This window comes from Notamacropus eugenii, chromosome X (assembly GCF_028372415.1).
Source record: "Notamacropus eugenii isolate mMacEug1 chromosome X, mMacEug1.pri_v2, whole genome shotgun sequence".
Taxonomy (NCBI): Eukaryota; Metazoa; Chordata; class Mammalia; order Diprotodontia; family Macropodidae; genus Notamacropus; species Notamacropus eugenii.
In genome coordinates this window covers 75,275,927-75,290,223 of record NC_092879.1, presented here as the reverse complement: position 1 = coordinate 75,290,223, position 14,297 = coordinate 75,275,927, and the positions used below count along the sequence as shown (strand labels likewise).

Sequence of the window (14,297 nt, the reverse complement as noted above, 5' to 3'; positions counted from 1 at the left end):
CATCTTAGCTAGATTGTAGGTTTCTACATTCAAAAGGCATCTCCAGACATGTAAGACTAGAAGCGCCCCCTATTTCAGTCTAAATGAGTACTGGGTACCCAAGGGCACTTGTGATCCTCAGACTCGAAATGCATGGTCTACTGAATGGATGCAAGAAATAGATAGAACAAAGAACTTCAAATATCAGAAACAAACATAAATTCATTTGAATTTTGAATATAAAAATATACGTATATATATATATATATATATGTTTTTATAACTCTTGCTACAAGCTGTAAGCAATATTTTTGTTCCCCTCCACAACCCAGTTCTGAAGCCAATGGACTCTTGACTCGCAGAAGAGACATACGGAAGAGGACCAAAATGTGGCTGTAGACGTTAAGCAAGACTCTTTCCTGAACAAAAAGTTTTCTGTTCCCACAGCAAAGCCATGATTCTGAAATCAGGACAGTCATTCTTTCCCAGGGCAGCAAACATGGCCACCAACCCAGAGTGTGGCCACTGGCTCCAAAAGACAATTTCACAGGCAATGATAGCACTGGAAACACTGACGGGCTATGACCAAATCTCTTCAGGAAAGAGATTGCTTCCTTTGAAAAAATCTGATTCTGGAGTGCGGAAGAAAAATATTCTGTATTTACCACCTTGGCCACTTCTCCCTAGAAGCAATCTCTGGAAATAAAGGATGGCACAAAAAAGCTACTGAAATTAGGCCAAGAAACCTTACAACTAAACCTGGATGTATGGAAGATGGGATTAGGAGGAGGAGAGAATAAGAGTTGAGACCCACAAGTTCATTCATCTTTCCCTAAAATGAGTGTGCCCTTCTAGACCAACAGCATCTTCGTTGAAAGTTTCAACTCTGTCTGTCTCTTGATCAAGAAACAAATTACACTTCCTCTGAATCCAGAAAGATACCATTAAATGACAGATGAAAGTTCTTGTTTTGTGTGGGGAAGTGGAGAGGGAGTGAGAATGAATGAATGAATGAATGAATGAATGAATGAATGATGTTTCCCCTTTGGGCTGCTCTTAGATCCAGTCCCACAAGGTTGCCTTAGCTATAGAATCTCCCTCAAGTTGAAACATTTAAATAACTGGATCAAAAAACTGAGCATTTGTTTATGAATTCTCCTCATGTGTAGTCTCTATGAAAACAACACCCTTCAAATAACAAAGACACTTAGTAGTTATACCAGTGGAAACCTTTGACCCCCTTCCTCATTCCCAATCATGTAACAGGGGAAATTCTAAGCCCATAGGGCAGAGGGAACAAGCCTTTAAATCTACCTTCTACATTAAACTATTAAGTATAAACATCTCAAACTAGAGAGAAACAGTATACAGTTTGTTAATAAGTATAATTCTAGGTAAAGATTAACTTCCACAGTTTAATTCATGGAAAAAAAAAGATTTTTTTTAAATAAAAGCAATTTTACACAACTAACATTCATTTAAAATAATCTGGAAGGGTTACTTAAAACACTAAAAGATATCTGATAATCTATCAAATGATAAATATTTAATGCATACTAAAAAGCTCAAGGTATAGGAAATATATATGTAATATATGTATATGTTCTATAACCATATATATTTATATATATCTATATGGTAGTGTTAATCTGTGGGAAAATTCAGTGAAGACAAGGCTACAAGAGGGCGGCTAATAGCGATTTTACTGAGAGCGGCTCTTTGGAGCTGATCTCAGTTCGATCCACAAATCACATTTGTACAGGCAGGGTTAAAACTGAAGTCAGAAGTAAGTGATATCTTTGGAAAAATGGAGGCATGGGAGTGTCATGAGACAAAGAAACCTTCAATGACCTTTCAGTTCCTCTGCCCCAGAAGGCTGGGGAAGAAAGAGCAAGAGAGAACTAGTTAAAAAAAAAAAAAAAGGCTGTCAGTTATGTCAACCTTTCCCATCCTGACTTGAACTAACCCAACCAGTGCAGCTCCCGAGAATGAGAAATGCTCTGCCTCACCAGAAGCTGGGTGCTAACAGCTCAGAAGGTAAAGATTCCCGGAGGCAAATGTGCAAATAAGGCACAGCTAGTGTCCCACCAATGGCTTCCACTGCTTCCCTTCTTTCATCCTGCCCAGTGGTCCTGGGTGGGCGGACCATGAGAGTCACCAGGAGAGCAGCTCTCAGCCACCACGCCTTCAGTGCCCATCTCCTGAAAGAAGTGTTCTTCCTAAGCTATTTGTGAGGGGGCATCTTATCAGATCCCCAAACCATCTGACCAGTCAGTTAACAGCAATACTTAGAGACTTATGTGAGTCTCCACTGCTGCTCAACTTTCTCAGGTTAAAAAAAAAATACTGAAGATCATTGAAACCAGACACAAATAGCTTCAAAGCTGATATGCTGAAAAAGATACTTTTGTCACAAGACAAACCCCCACCCCTGCCTGCCCCCCCATCTCCCACCCTGCCCCGGCCACAGATGTCTCACAACAGGAGACCAATCCCAAATCCTTGCAACGTGACTTTTGACAACACTAAGATTACTTCTCCAACCCCAGTTTCATCAGTGCATGGTGAGGTCTGGCCAGCAGCAGTGGCTGGGCTTTTTCACAATGAGGTGTCATCATCATCCCGGAAATCTCCAACCAGAAGTGAGTGCTTGTCGGGCTCGCTCAGAACAATGCTGTTCAGGGACCGCTTGTCTGACAGCAGTGAGTTAATTGACGCTCTGCTGTAATTAACTATCTGGTCCAGTAACCCTAGCTTGGGAGAGTCTCTGGAGGTGTCATCAAGGCCGATGTGAACGCTAACTTCTGAAGGACTCCTCCGGCCTACCTGGGAGTGAGACCGCAGTTCATACTTCTCATAAACAGGTTTCTTATAACTAGAAACACAGAAAAGCACAATTTAGTTTCAAATACTGGAATAAATAAATGTGGATGAAGGAAATGTTCCAACAATATACAACTGAGCTACATACATACTTAGCAGAAAGTAATAAAAAGTGTGTACTGTAGATAGTCATAGATATCTTCAGATGGTTCATTTTTCACCTTAAAAGAACAGTTCAGAACTTCTTTCTATATGTTGCCATAAAAATGGCAGGGGTAGGAAGGGCAAAGCTGTTACCACACACTGCAGTTCATTGACACATTCTACCTAATGAGTACCTGGGGTTGAATATCTGTTTTACACCTGGACAGGTGTGGTTAGAAGATTCAGTAGCTGCAGCCCTCCAGACAAGGTGCAGCCAAGCAGTCTTCTCCAGGTACCAGCCTTATTAAACTATTGCCCTCACCTCACTTTAAAGAGAGGCTCTTATTCTTTGCACCTTGCATTGCCCTTCTGGATCCTCAGCATCTGGGACCCACAATTTGTACCTTTCAGGCTGCCAAGGGAGTCCCCCTGCTCAACTGATGTGGCGCTAAAAGGCTATAGCTCTTTTTTTTCAAATTCCTTATTTTAGGCCAAGTGGCGATGACACATAGATGTTGTAAACAAGACAAAAATGAAACAGACGCACTTCCTCAGGAAGGGATGTGTCTTGGGAGTCACTGCAAGGGAAGTAGCCCAGAAATATTCAGGTTTCCAAGTGGATCATATGAAGCTTGTAGTGATTACAATGGAAAATTCTACTTCCTTTGGATTCTGGTCCTGAGATGGAACTGGTTGCTCCCTGCCTCAGTGCTGCTGGTTGTTATATATTAGCTGCCTATGGGGAGAGTTATGGGCTCCCTTTTAATACTAACAAAAGTTTGGACTCTTATACTCTCGGTTTCAAAACTTACCAAGACAGACTAGTGATAATGGGTTCAGGGCAGAGGTTTATGCACTTGTTAATAACTATTTTTCAATATAACTTATTTTCTTTGTAATTCTGTGTATTGTATTATATTCATTTGAAAATATTACTCTGAAAAGAGTCCCAAAGGCTTCACTAGACTTCTAAAGGGGTCTATGACATATAAAATGGTTTAGGGAGAACACATCCAGCCCCACTGCCATACTTACAGTTTGAGCAACAATGAAGAAAGCACCACAGAAACTGATGAGGCAGCCATGGCAGCTGATCCCATCCAGGGCTGCAAAACCAAACCAATGGGCATAAAGACACCTAGAAAACAACACGGCCTTGGGTCAGGGCTCGAAATCTAGAGTCAAACTAAACCAATAGGCATAAAGACGTCTAGAAAACAACATGGCCTTGGGTCAGGATTCTGAGTCTATGGCATTGCTTGGAGCTGCAAAGATATATCCAACAAGCAGAGTGTCTTTCTCTCCACAGGGTATTCCCTCGGTGCTTGATATGGGACTACATTATCCTTGGATTGTTCTAGTTGCCTCTCATCTCTGTCTTGCTTCCCCAAGAGCATAAGCTCCTTAAGACCACGTCTTTTACTTCTTTTCATATACTCCAAAGAGGCTGGTACAACGTTCTACATAGACTAGGTAGTACAGTAAAAAGTTGTTGATGGAAACAGTACATTTTAAAGGAAACACTATAGAGGACAACTTAATGGTTTCCAAAGTGTTCAACAAAATGAGTTGAATTTTCCTAAATTGTAACACCAAGGAAGGGGATGTGCAATCACCTCCCAATACTTGATTAGTACTAGGATTTAGGGTCATATCTTGGCCTAATATTAGGGGCAGGGAGGATATTCTCTGGCACTCCATCACTAATTTGGAACTTCCTTCTGTTGACTCTGGCCATTTTGACAGGGACTAGTAGAACTCCTTAGGCTAACACTCAAAGCTTTCTAGCAGCCTCCACTTTGGGATGTCTCCAATCTCACATCTTGTTACCATGACGGACCCTCTGGCTTAGCTAAACCAATCTGCCAAAAATGGACTAGTTTTGACATCCTTGACCTTCCTGTTATTCCCTTATCATTTTTCTCTCCTACAGTCAAAGCCCCTCAATCAATTAACAAGTATTTACTTAGTGTCTACCAAGTGCTCAACACTTGGGATTGGGGAGGGGGATGGTATGAGAAATGTGAAGGCAGTCTCTGATCTCAGTTAACATTTATTAACTGCCGACCTTGTAGCAGGCACTGTGCTAAGCTCTCAAAAAGCGTAGAATCTAGTGAGGAGACAAGAGAAACAAAATCCTCATCTCCTTCAATCCCTGAATCAAAGCCCTCCTTTTAAGGAAGTTTTTTTTTCCTAATTAATTCCATTTAACTTCCAGTATTCATTTATTCTACATCCCCTAAGTATTTCTGGTTTTTGCTCTTGCTGGATAAACTGATCTGTAGTTGATTTCATGTACTTGTTTATTTCCAATAGAGACCAAATATAGACGATGAGGCCACAAGACAGTGCATATGGTCCATCTGCCTCCCCAGCCCCTAATAAAGGACCCTGCATAAAGTAGGCATTCAAATTCTTGTTAATAAGTTCTCTATCTCTGCCCTGGGGCTTATGTCTTCTTGTGTCTTAATAGCTAGCTAGCGGCCCTTCTGAAGCAATTTGCCTAACAGGAAGGAGACTCAAATGCTTCTCATTCCTAAAATGGTAAAGCAGCTTAGAGCTTTGCTGGAAATTATTGATTTTGGTGAAAAATCTTCTACTACCATACCAAAAAGTCACACCCAATCACCATATTCTGAAAACCATTCTAGGAATCCAAACTCCATCCCCCTGCAGAAAACTGGAATGGCTTCTGAGCAATGAAAATAGGAGCTGTTTCATACCGGCAGCTATAGGGATTCCAAGCAGATTGTAAATCAGAGCGAAGACAAAATTTATTCGGATTCTTTTGACGGTCTTCCTTGATAAATCAATACTTGCTACCACATCCAGGAGATCATTCTGAAAATAGAAACATTTGGAACATGAAGAAGAGAATCCAGCTTCACTTATAACTGTTGAGTTTGGTTTCCACACATATGCAAAATGACAACTCCCTCATGATAGGGTCATTCATTATAAATCTGACAGGCAGCTTCGGAAATACAAACTGGTTTTCAGAAAATTTTCCTGAGGCTGTGGAAATTTCCTTAGGTTTGTTCCTTGTTAAATAGGTCAAATCCCATTATAACAAGCTTCAGAAAAGTTTTTTGGAATAGTGGAATTTCATTAGAAGTAAACTTTTGCAATTTACAGGGTATGAAGGTGAGTGAAACAAGAAGTTAAATCATTTTTTAAAAATGGGCAAAAAGAGGTTAATGACAGAAAGTAAGGCTTCATTTTGCCAAAATATTAGTGGCAAGTTTTTTTGTGGCAGCAAAAAACCAAACCCAGAAATAAAATGGGGAGTGGCTAAACAAACTGTAGTATATGAGTATAATGAAATATCTTGCTATAAGAAACAATGAATATGATGAGTTGAGAGCAACATGATAGGACATGTATGAACTAGTACAGATAAAAATAAGCCAAATCAGGAGAAATTAATATGCACAATGACTACAATAATAGACAAAAGAACATTAAAAGATAATGAACTCTGATGAATTGTAGTAAACAATCTTGGTCTTGCAACACACAGCAGAAAGTTGGGAGACTACAGATGTGGAATGGTATACGATGTCTGGTAGTCAGTTGATAAATATTTATTAAGTGCCTACTATGTGCCAAGCACTGTGCTACGTACTGGGGATACAAAAAAGGAGCCCTCAGTCTAATGGGGGAGACAACCTGTAAACAAATATTTTCAGAATACACATACACATATGATAAGTCGGAGATAATCAACAGAGGGAAGGGACTGGCCTTAGGAGGGATGAGAAAGAGTTCTCACAGAAGGTGGAATTTTGTGTGTGTTTTTCCCTCATTGCCGAAGAAGACTGTGCCATCAGAGAAATAATGACATGACTTGCACTTGACTTTGTTTTGAGTGAGGGAAGGCTGTGCAGGTCACCAGCCTTACTTCTCCTCCAGAGCCATCTGAATCCAGTCACCAGATATTCACGAGGATGACTAGAGATGACCCAGAATAAGTAAACTGGGGTTAAGTGACTTGCCCAAGGTCACACAGCTAGTGAATGTCAAGTGTCTGAGGTGAGATTTGAACTCAGGTCCTCCTGACTCCTGCACTGGTGCTCTATCCACTGCACCACCTAGCTGCCCCAGGTGGGATTTTAGTTGGGACTTGAAGGAAGCCGGGGAAGTCAGGAAGCAGAAACGAGGTGGGGGAGCATTCCAGGCATGAAGGACAGCCACTGAAAACCCGAGAGTTGGGAGATGGAACAGCAAGAAGGCAGGTACCACTGGATGGCAGTATATAGAAGACAGTAAGGTATAAGAAGGCTGGAAAGGTAGGAGGAGGCCAGGTCGTAGAGTGCTTTGAATGCCAAACAGAGAAGTTTATACTTGACACTGGAGGTGACACAGAGCCACTAGAGTTTATTGAATGTGAACGTGACATGGCCAGATCAGCACTTGAGGAAGATCAATTGGAGAACGGAGCAGAGGATATTGTCACATCTGGTTGCTGGGTCTACCAGTTTTGTGTAAATGTTTTTCTTTGTTCCAAAAGAGGGTTCAATAGAGTGGGGAAACAACTGTGGTATGAAGACAAAAGGCATCAACAAGATTTTTTAAAAATATATTTAAAGGAGAGATGGGCAAGTGACAAAAAAGCTTCCTTGTCTGTCATATTTCCCCTATGTATCTATCACACAATATTCCCTACTGATGTTTACGTGGACGATAAATAGGAACAAATGTTGGACTTTGGATGTGCTGTAAACCCCAAACATGGAAGTTTCCTGAACTCTTGATATCTATATAGGAAGAAGGAAGGTGCTTTATCTTCTATCCAATTTATCTTTTTCTTTTAAATTACAGAAAGATAGAATAACTAATAAGCACTTCCCAAAGCCCTCACCCTGAATTGTCACCATTTCAATGCTGGGCAGTACAAAAGTATAATGATGATATAACAACAAAAGCATCTGACATTCATACAGTGCTTTATGGTTGGCAGAGCGCTTTACATGAGCTATCTCATTTAAGAAAATTGTGGGGAGGCAGGCACTCTTTTTATCCCTATTTTAAAGATGAGGAAACTGAGACTCAGAGAAGTTCTGTGACTTGCTAACTGGGATCCAAATTCAGGCCCTCACAGGATCCACTACATGAACTGTCTCAACAGGGAAGTAGTCAGATTTCTCAACATCTTTGGTGAGATAGTTACTGATCTGATGAGTTAGCTTTCCAAGAAGGACCAGTCACATGACTTACCCTTATCAAAACCACATCAGCAGCTTCAATGGCGACGTCTGTGCCGGTGCCAATGGCAATTCCGACATTAGCCATAGCCAGTGCTGGAGAGTCATTGATCCCATCTCCCACCATTGCTACCCGCATCCCCTCCTCTTGTAGCTGCTTCACCTTAGCAACCTTGTGAGAAGGAAGGACTTCAGCAAAAACTTTCTTAATGCCCACCTAGGGAAAGAAAAAAAAACCAATTCAATTCAAGAAACGCTTCTTTAATTCAATCAGCGTGATGTTAGGCACTATAGGAGGGAGCAAAAAGTAGAAGAAAGGAGTTTACCATCTAGTTCAGGATTCAAGACTAACTCAAAATAGAGAGGACAAAATAAGCGGTTTAGACAATAAATGCCCTCAGAGGTTTAGAAAAAGGAGAGATCCATGTGAGCTAGAGTGTTTATGGGGAGTTTCACAAAGGAAGAGCGGCTTGAGAAAGGCACTCAAGGGGGAGGGGAGAAGAATTTGGAGAGGGGAAAAACACAAAAAGAGAAGAGAAGCTATTCTTGAGTACTCATTTTTGTTGTTGGTCAGTCATTTCATAGCCAAATCTGACTCTCCATGATCCCATATGGGGTTTTCTTGGCAGAGACACTGGAGTGGTTTGCCATTTCCTTCTCCAGTTCATTTTACAAATGAGGAACTGAGGCAAACAGAGTTAAGTGACTTGCCCAGGGTCACATAGCTAGTAAGTGTCTTGAGGTCAAATTTGAACTCAGGAAGATGAGTCTTCCTGATTCCAGGTCCTGCCCTGTATCCCTATACACCCAGCTACCCCATTTTATTTTATTATTTTTAAAGGGAATTTATTATTAATATTTTCTTTTTTTTCCAATTTAACTTTTTTTTTTAAATTTTGTGTTCCAAATTCTTTCACTCCTTCTTTCCCCCTCCTATCCCCCTGTTGGGAAGGCAAATAATTTGATATAGGTTATACATGTGCAATCATGCAAAATAAATTTCCACATTAGTCATGTAAAAGAAAACAGAGACCAAAAAAAACAAAAATAAAGAAAGTTTAAAAAGTATATGCTTTGATCTGCATTCAGACTCCATCAGTTCTCTCTTCAGAGGCAGAGAGCATTTTTTCAAAATAAGCTCTTCAGAACTGTCTTGGATCATTTGTATTGCTAAGTCATTCACAGCTGATTGTCATACAACGCTGCTGTTATTGTGCATACTGTACTCCTGGGGCTGCTCACTTCACTCTACATCAGTTCATGTAAGTCTTCCAGGTTTTTCTCAAAGCATGCTGACTGTCATTTCTTACAACACAGTAGTCTTCCATCACAATCACACAACTTGTTCAGCCATTCCCAACTGATGGGCACCCCCTTGATTTCCAATTCTTTGCCAACACAAAAAGAGCTGCTAGAAATATTTTTGTATATATAGGTCCTTTTCTGTTTGTTTGTTTTTTTCATCTCTTTGGGATACAGACCTAGTAGTGGTATTCTGGGTCAAAGGGTATGCATGGTTTTATAGCCTTTTGGGCATAGTTCCAAACTGCTCCCCAGAATGGGTGGATCAGTTCACAACTCCACCAACAGTGCCTTAGTAGCCCAATTTTCTCACATTCCCTCCAGCATTTATCATTTCCCTTTTCTGACACATGAGCCAATTTGATACGTGTTTTAACATGCATTTCTCTGGTCAAACAGTGATTTAGAGCATTTTTCCTTTTTTTTTTTTTTTTTTATTAATTTTTAACATTTATTTTCACACAATTTTGGGTTACAAATTTTCTCCCCTTTTATCCCCCCCCAAACCCGAGCTTTCTAATTGCCCCTGTGACCTATCTGCTCTCTCCTCTATCCTCCCTCCCTGCCCTTGTCTCCGTCTTCTCTTTTGTCCTGTAGGACCAGATAGTTTTCTTGACCCCTGAACCTGTATTTCTTGTTACCCAGTGGTAAGAACATTACATTTGGTCCTAACACTTTGAGTTTTAACCTCCTTAGCTCCCTCCCTCTCCACCCCTTCCCCTTGAAAGACAGGCAATTCAATATAGGCCATATCTGTTTAGTTTTGCAAATGATTTCCATACTAGTTGTGTTGTATAGGACTAATTATATTTCCCTCCATCCTATCCTGTCCCCCTTTACTTCTATTTTCTTATGGTCCTTTCCCTCCCCATGAGTGTCGACCTTGTATTGCATTCTCCTCCCCATGCCCTCCCCTCCATCCTCCCCCCCACCCTGCTTGTTCCCCTGTCCCCCACTCTCCTGTATTATGAGATAGGTTTTCCTATCAAAATGAGTGTGCATTATATTCTTTCCTTTAGTGGAATGTGATGAGAGTAGGCCTCATGTTTTTCTCTTGCCTCCCCTCTTTATCCCACCACTAATATAGAGCATTTTTTCATATGACTATAGATAGCTCTGATTTCTTCATCTGAAAAATACCTATTCATATACTTTTACCATTTATCAATTGGGGAATGACTTGTATTTTTATAAATTTGATTCAGTTCTCTATATATTTGAAAAATGAGGCTTTTATCAGAGAAACTCGCTGTAAAGTTTTTTTTTGCAGTTATGATTATTGTGTATTTCCCTCCATCCCATTTTTCCTCTGTTTATCCTTTTCTCTCCCTCTCTCTACCCCATCCCTCCTTCAAAAGTATTTTGCTTCCGACCACCTCCTCTCCAAATCCATCCTCTCTTTTATCACTCCATTCTTCTCCTACTTCCCTGTAGGGAAAGACAGATCTCTATACTGAACTAAGTGTGCCTTAGTTCTACTCTATTTCTATTCTCTTTCTGAGTCAATTCCAATGAAAGTAAGGTTCAAGCCTTGTCCACCATACCCCCACCTTCCCCTCCACTATATAAGTTCTTTCTTGCTTCTTTTATGTGAATTTACCCCATTCTATCTCACCCTTTCCCCTTCTCCCACTACATTCCTCTTTCTCATCCTTTAATTTTATTTTTTAGATATCACCCCATCATAGTCAACTTACCTGTGCCCTCTATGTACACTCCTTCTAGCTACCCTAATAAGAATAAAGTTCTTAGGAGTTGGTATCATCTTTCCATATAGGAATGGGAACAATTTAATTGAATCCGTTATGATTTCTCTTTCCTGTTTACCTTTTTATTCTTTTCAAGAGTCTTGTATTTGAAAGTCAAATTTTCTATTCAGCTGTGATCTTTTCATCAGTAATACTTGAAAGTCCTCTATTTCATTGAATGTTCACTTTTCCCCCTGAAGCATTATACTGTTTTGTTATGTAGGTAATTCTTGGTTGTTATACTAGTTCCCTTGCCCTCTAGAATATCACACTCCAAGTCTCTGATTATTTAATGTAAGCTACTAAATCTTGTGTTATCCTAACTGTGACTCCAAGGTATTTGAATGGTTTCTTTCTGGGTACTTGCAATATTGTGTCCCTTGATCTTAGAGTTCTGGAATTTGGCTATAACATTACTGGGAGTTTTCATCTTGGGATTTCTTTCAGGAGGTGATTGGTAGATTCATTACATTTCTATTTTACTCTCTGGTTCTAGTATATCAAAGCAGTTTTCCTTGATAATTTCTTGAAAGATGATGTGTATTATCTCCCCCTGATCTATTTTCAGATCAGTTGTTTTTCCAATCAGATATTTCACATTTTCTTCTATTTTTTCATTCTTTTGATTGATTGTTTCTTGATGTCTCATGGAGTCATTAGCCTTAACTTGACCAATTTTAATTTTTGAGGAATTATTTTCTTCAGAGAGCTTTTGTACCTCCTTTTCCATTTGGTCAATTCTGCTTTTTAAGGAGTTCTTTTCTTTGGTGAATTTTCGTACATCTTTTTCCATTTGACCAATTCCGCTTTAAAGAATGTTTCTTTTTGGTGGATTTTTGAACCTCTTTTACTATTTGGTCTTTTTGGGTTTTTTTAAGGTGTTATTTTCTTCAGTATTTTTTTGTGCCTACTTTACCAAACTGTTGACTCTGTTTTCATGATTTTCATGTATCACTATTGTTTCTTTTATCCATTTTTCCTCTACCTCTCTTATTTGATTTTTAAAATCCATTCATTTTAATTCTTCTATGCAACATGACTAAGGTGAAAATGTATTTAATAGGAATGTATGTGTAGAACCTATATAAAACTGTATGCCATCTCAGGTAGGGAATGAGGAAGTGGGGGAGGCAGGGGAAAAAAATCTAAGATATATGGAAGTGATTGTGAAAACTGAAAACAAATAAAATAATAATAATAAAAATAGAAATCCTTTTTGAGCTTTTCCAGGAATTTGGGGGGGGGGGGGAGAATGTGGCTGAGACCAATTCACAGTTTTCTTTGAGGCTTTGCATACAGCTGTTTTGACTTTCTCTGTCACTATAGTAACTTTCAGCGGTAATTTTCTTTTTTTGTTGTTGTTTGCTCATTTTCCCAGTCTATTTCTTAACTTTTAACTTTATGTGTTAAAGTTGGGTTCTACTTCCAGGGTGGAAAAGGTACTGTCCCAAGCTTCAGGTTTTTTATGCTACTGTTTTCAGAGCTAGTTCCAGAGGTCTGTAAGTTTTCAATTCTTCCAAGATGGTATGATCTTAGGAGAGGTGAGGTCACTGTTATCTTATCCTATTGCTCTGGTCTGTGAGCAAACACAAGCACTCTTTTCTGCCCTGGTACTGTAACCAGAGTGCCTGCTCCCCTGCAGCTACAAGATCCAGTGTGCTAGTGTTCCTCCTCATCCTGGGACTGTCACCCAGAACCACATATGAATAATACAATAGAGTCCTGTACCCAGTACCAGCAAAGGATCCCCTGGAGTCTCCTTCTGACCCATTGTCCAACTTCCTTACCATCTGTGGGCTGACAGCTCTGGAAGCTGCCATGCTGATTCAGTTGCCCCCAAGGCCTGCTCCTAGCTTGCCTTAGTGCAGCCTAGGCTGCACTGTGCTTCATTTTCACCCCAGTGAAGCAGACCTTTCTTGCTGACCTTCTAAATTGTCTTGGGCTGGAAGATTGTTTCACTCCATCCTTTTGTTGGTTCTGCTGCCTGAGAATTCATTTTGACATATTATTTTAAAGTTACTTGGAGGGGAATTTGGGAGTTCTCAGGGGAGACCCTGACTTTACTCTTCTGTCTTGCCTCCACCTCCTTAGCTGCACCATAAAACTGAGGCTCAGAGAAGCTCTGTGACTTCTTGCTCCTCTAAGGATTTCAAGGTTTGCAAAGCACTGAGCTCACAAAACTCTGTATAATTACTTCTGTTTTGAAAAGATCCCAATCAATTAAGTGACTTGCCCTTAGCCATCCAAGTAAGTATCAGAGATAGGACTGGAACCAGGGTTTCCAAGTCCTTTAGTGCTCTACCAGTAATACAATACTTCTGTGGCTACTTATCTGGAGGATAATTATTTGGAGGACTCCGACAGCATGGTCAATGAGTTTGGACTTAATCTTGCAGAGAATGATGGGTCACAGGAGGCTTTTTGGGTAGAGAGTGTCATGATCAAGGTACTGTTTTTAAGGAGATTAATCTGGCAATGATATACAGGAAGAATTAGAGGCTGGAGATCAAAGAAATTATTAGTAAACTGGGAATGAGGCAACGAGAGCCTAGATTAAGGTGGCAATGGTGGGAATAAAAAGGAAGAGGCAGAAAGGAAATAAGAATTAATAGGACTTGGTCACTGAATGCTATTAGGTGTAATACAAAAATCCTATGCTATAGAACATAGCAGAAAGCTTTTTTCCTCCAATCCCAAACACTTAAACCTCTAAGAACTGCCATCAGGATCTAAACCAATGCTGTTCTAAGAACTGTTCCCAAACTGCTTACCCTATTCTGCAGCTAGGGAGAACATTACAAGTAGCTAATGCTGCTTGGCAGTTGTGGGATTAATAGCTACTGGGGAGTGAAAAAGGGGGAGATACAGCTGACGATCCACCTACCCCTTTCCCTCCCTGAACCAAAGTCACCTGAAACTCACCTGGGAGGCAATAGACCTAGCAGTTTTACTGTTGTCTCCAGTCATCAAAACGACTTCTAAGCCCATAGATTTCAGTGTGTGGACTGCCAGCTCTGCTTCAGGCTTCACTGTGTCAGCGATGGCTATCAGCCCACACAACACACCTAATACATGGCCATGGACAAAATACATTTAG

General features: G+C 40.2%; 1 protein-coding gene across 1 annotated transcript in view; it reads right to left on the bottom strand.

Moving 5' to 3' along the window:
* Window positions 1-2,435: 2,435 nt before the first annotated feature.
* ATP7A (ATPase copper transporting alpha) overlaps window positions 2,436-14,297 on the bottom strand; it is a 119,616-nt gene continuing 107,754 nt past the window's right edge. Inside the window, exons 19-23 of the mRNA XM_072626374.1 lie at window positions 14,123-14,265; window positions 8,164-8,367; window positions 5,670-5,787; window positions 3,982-4,084; window positions 2,436-2,854 (exon numbers count right to left, since the gene is read on the bottom strand). Coding sequence (XP_072482475.1) covers window positions 2,578-2,854; window positions 3,982-4,084; window positions 5,670-5,787; window positions 8,164-8,367; window positions 14,123-14,265 — 845 coding nt within the window. The 3' untranslated portion in view covers window positions 2,436-2,577. The remainder of the gene's footprint in view (window positions 2,855-3,981; window positions 4,085-5,669; window positions 5,788-8,163; window positions 8,368-14,122; window positions 14,266-14,297) is intronic.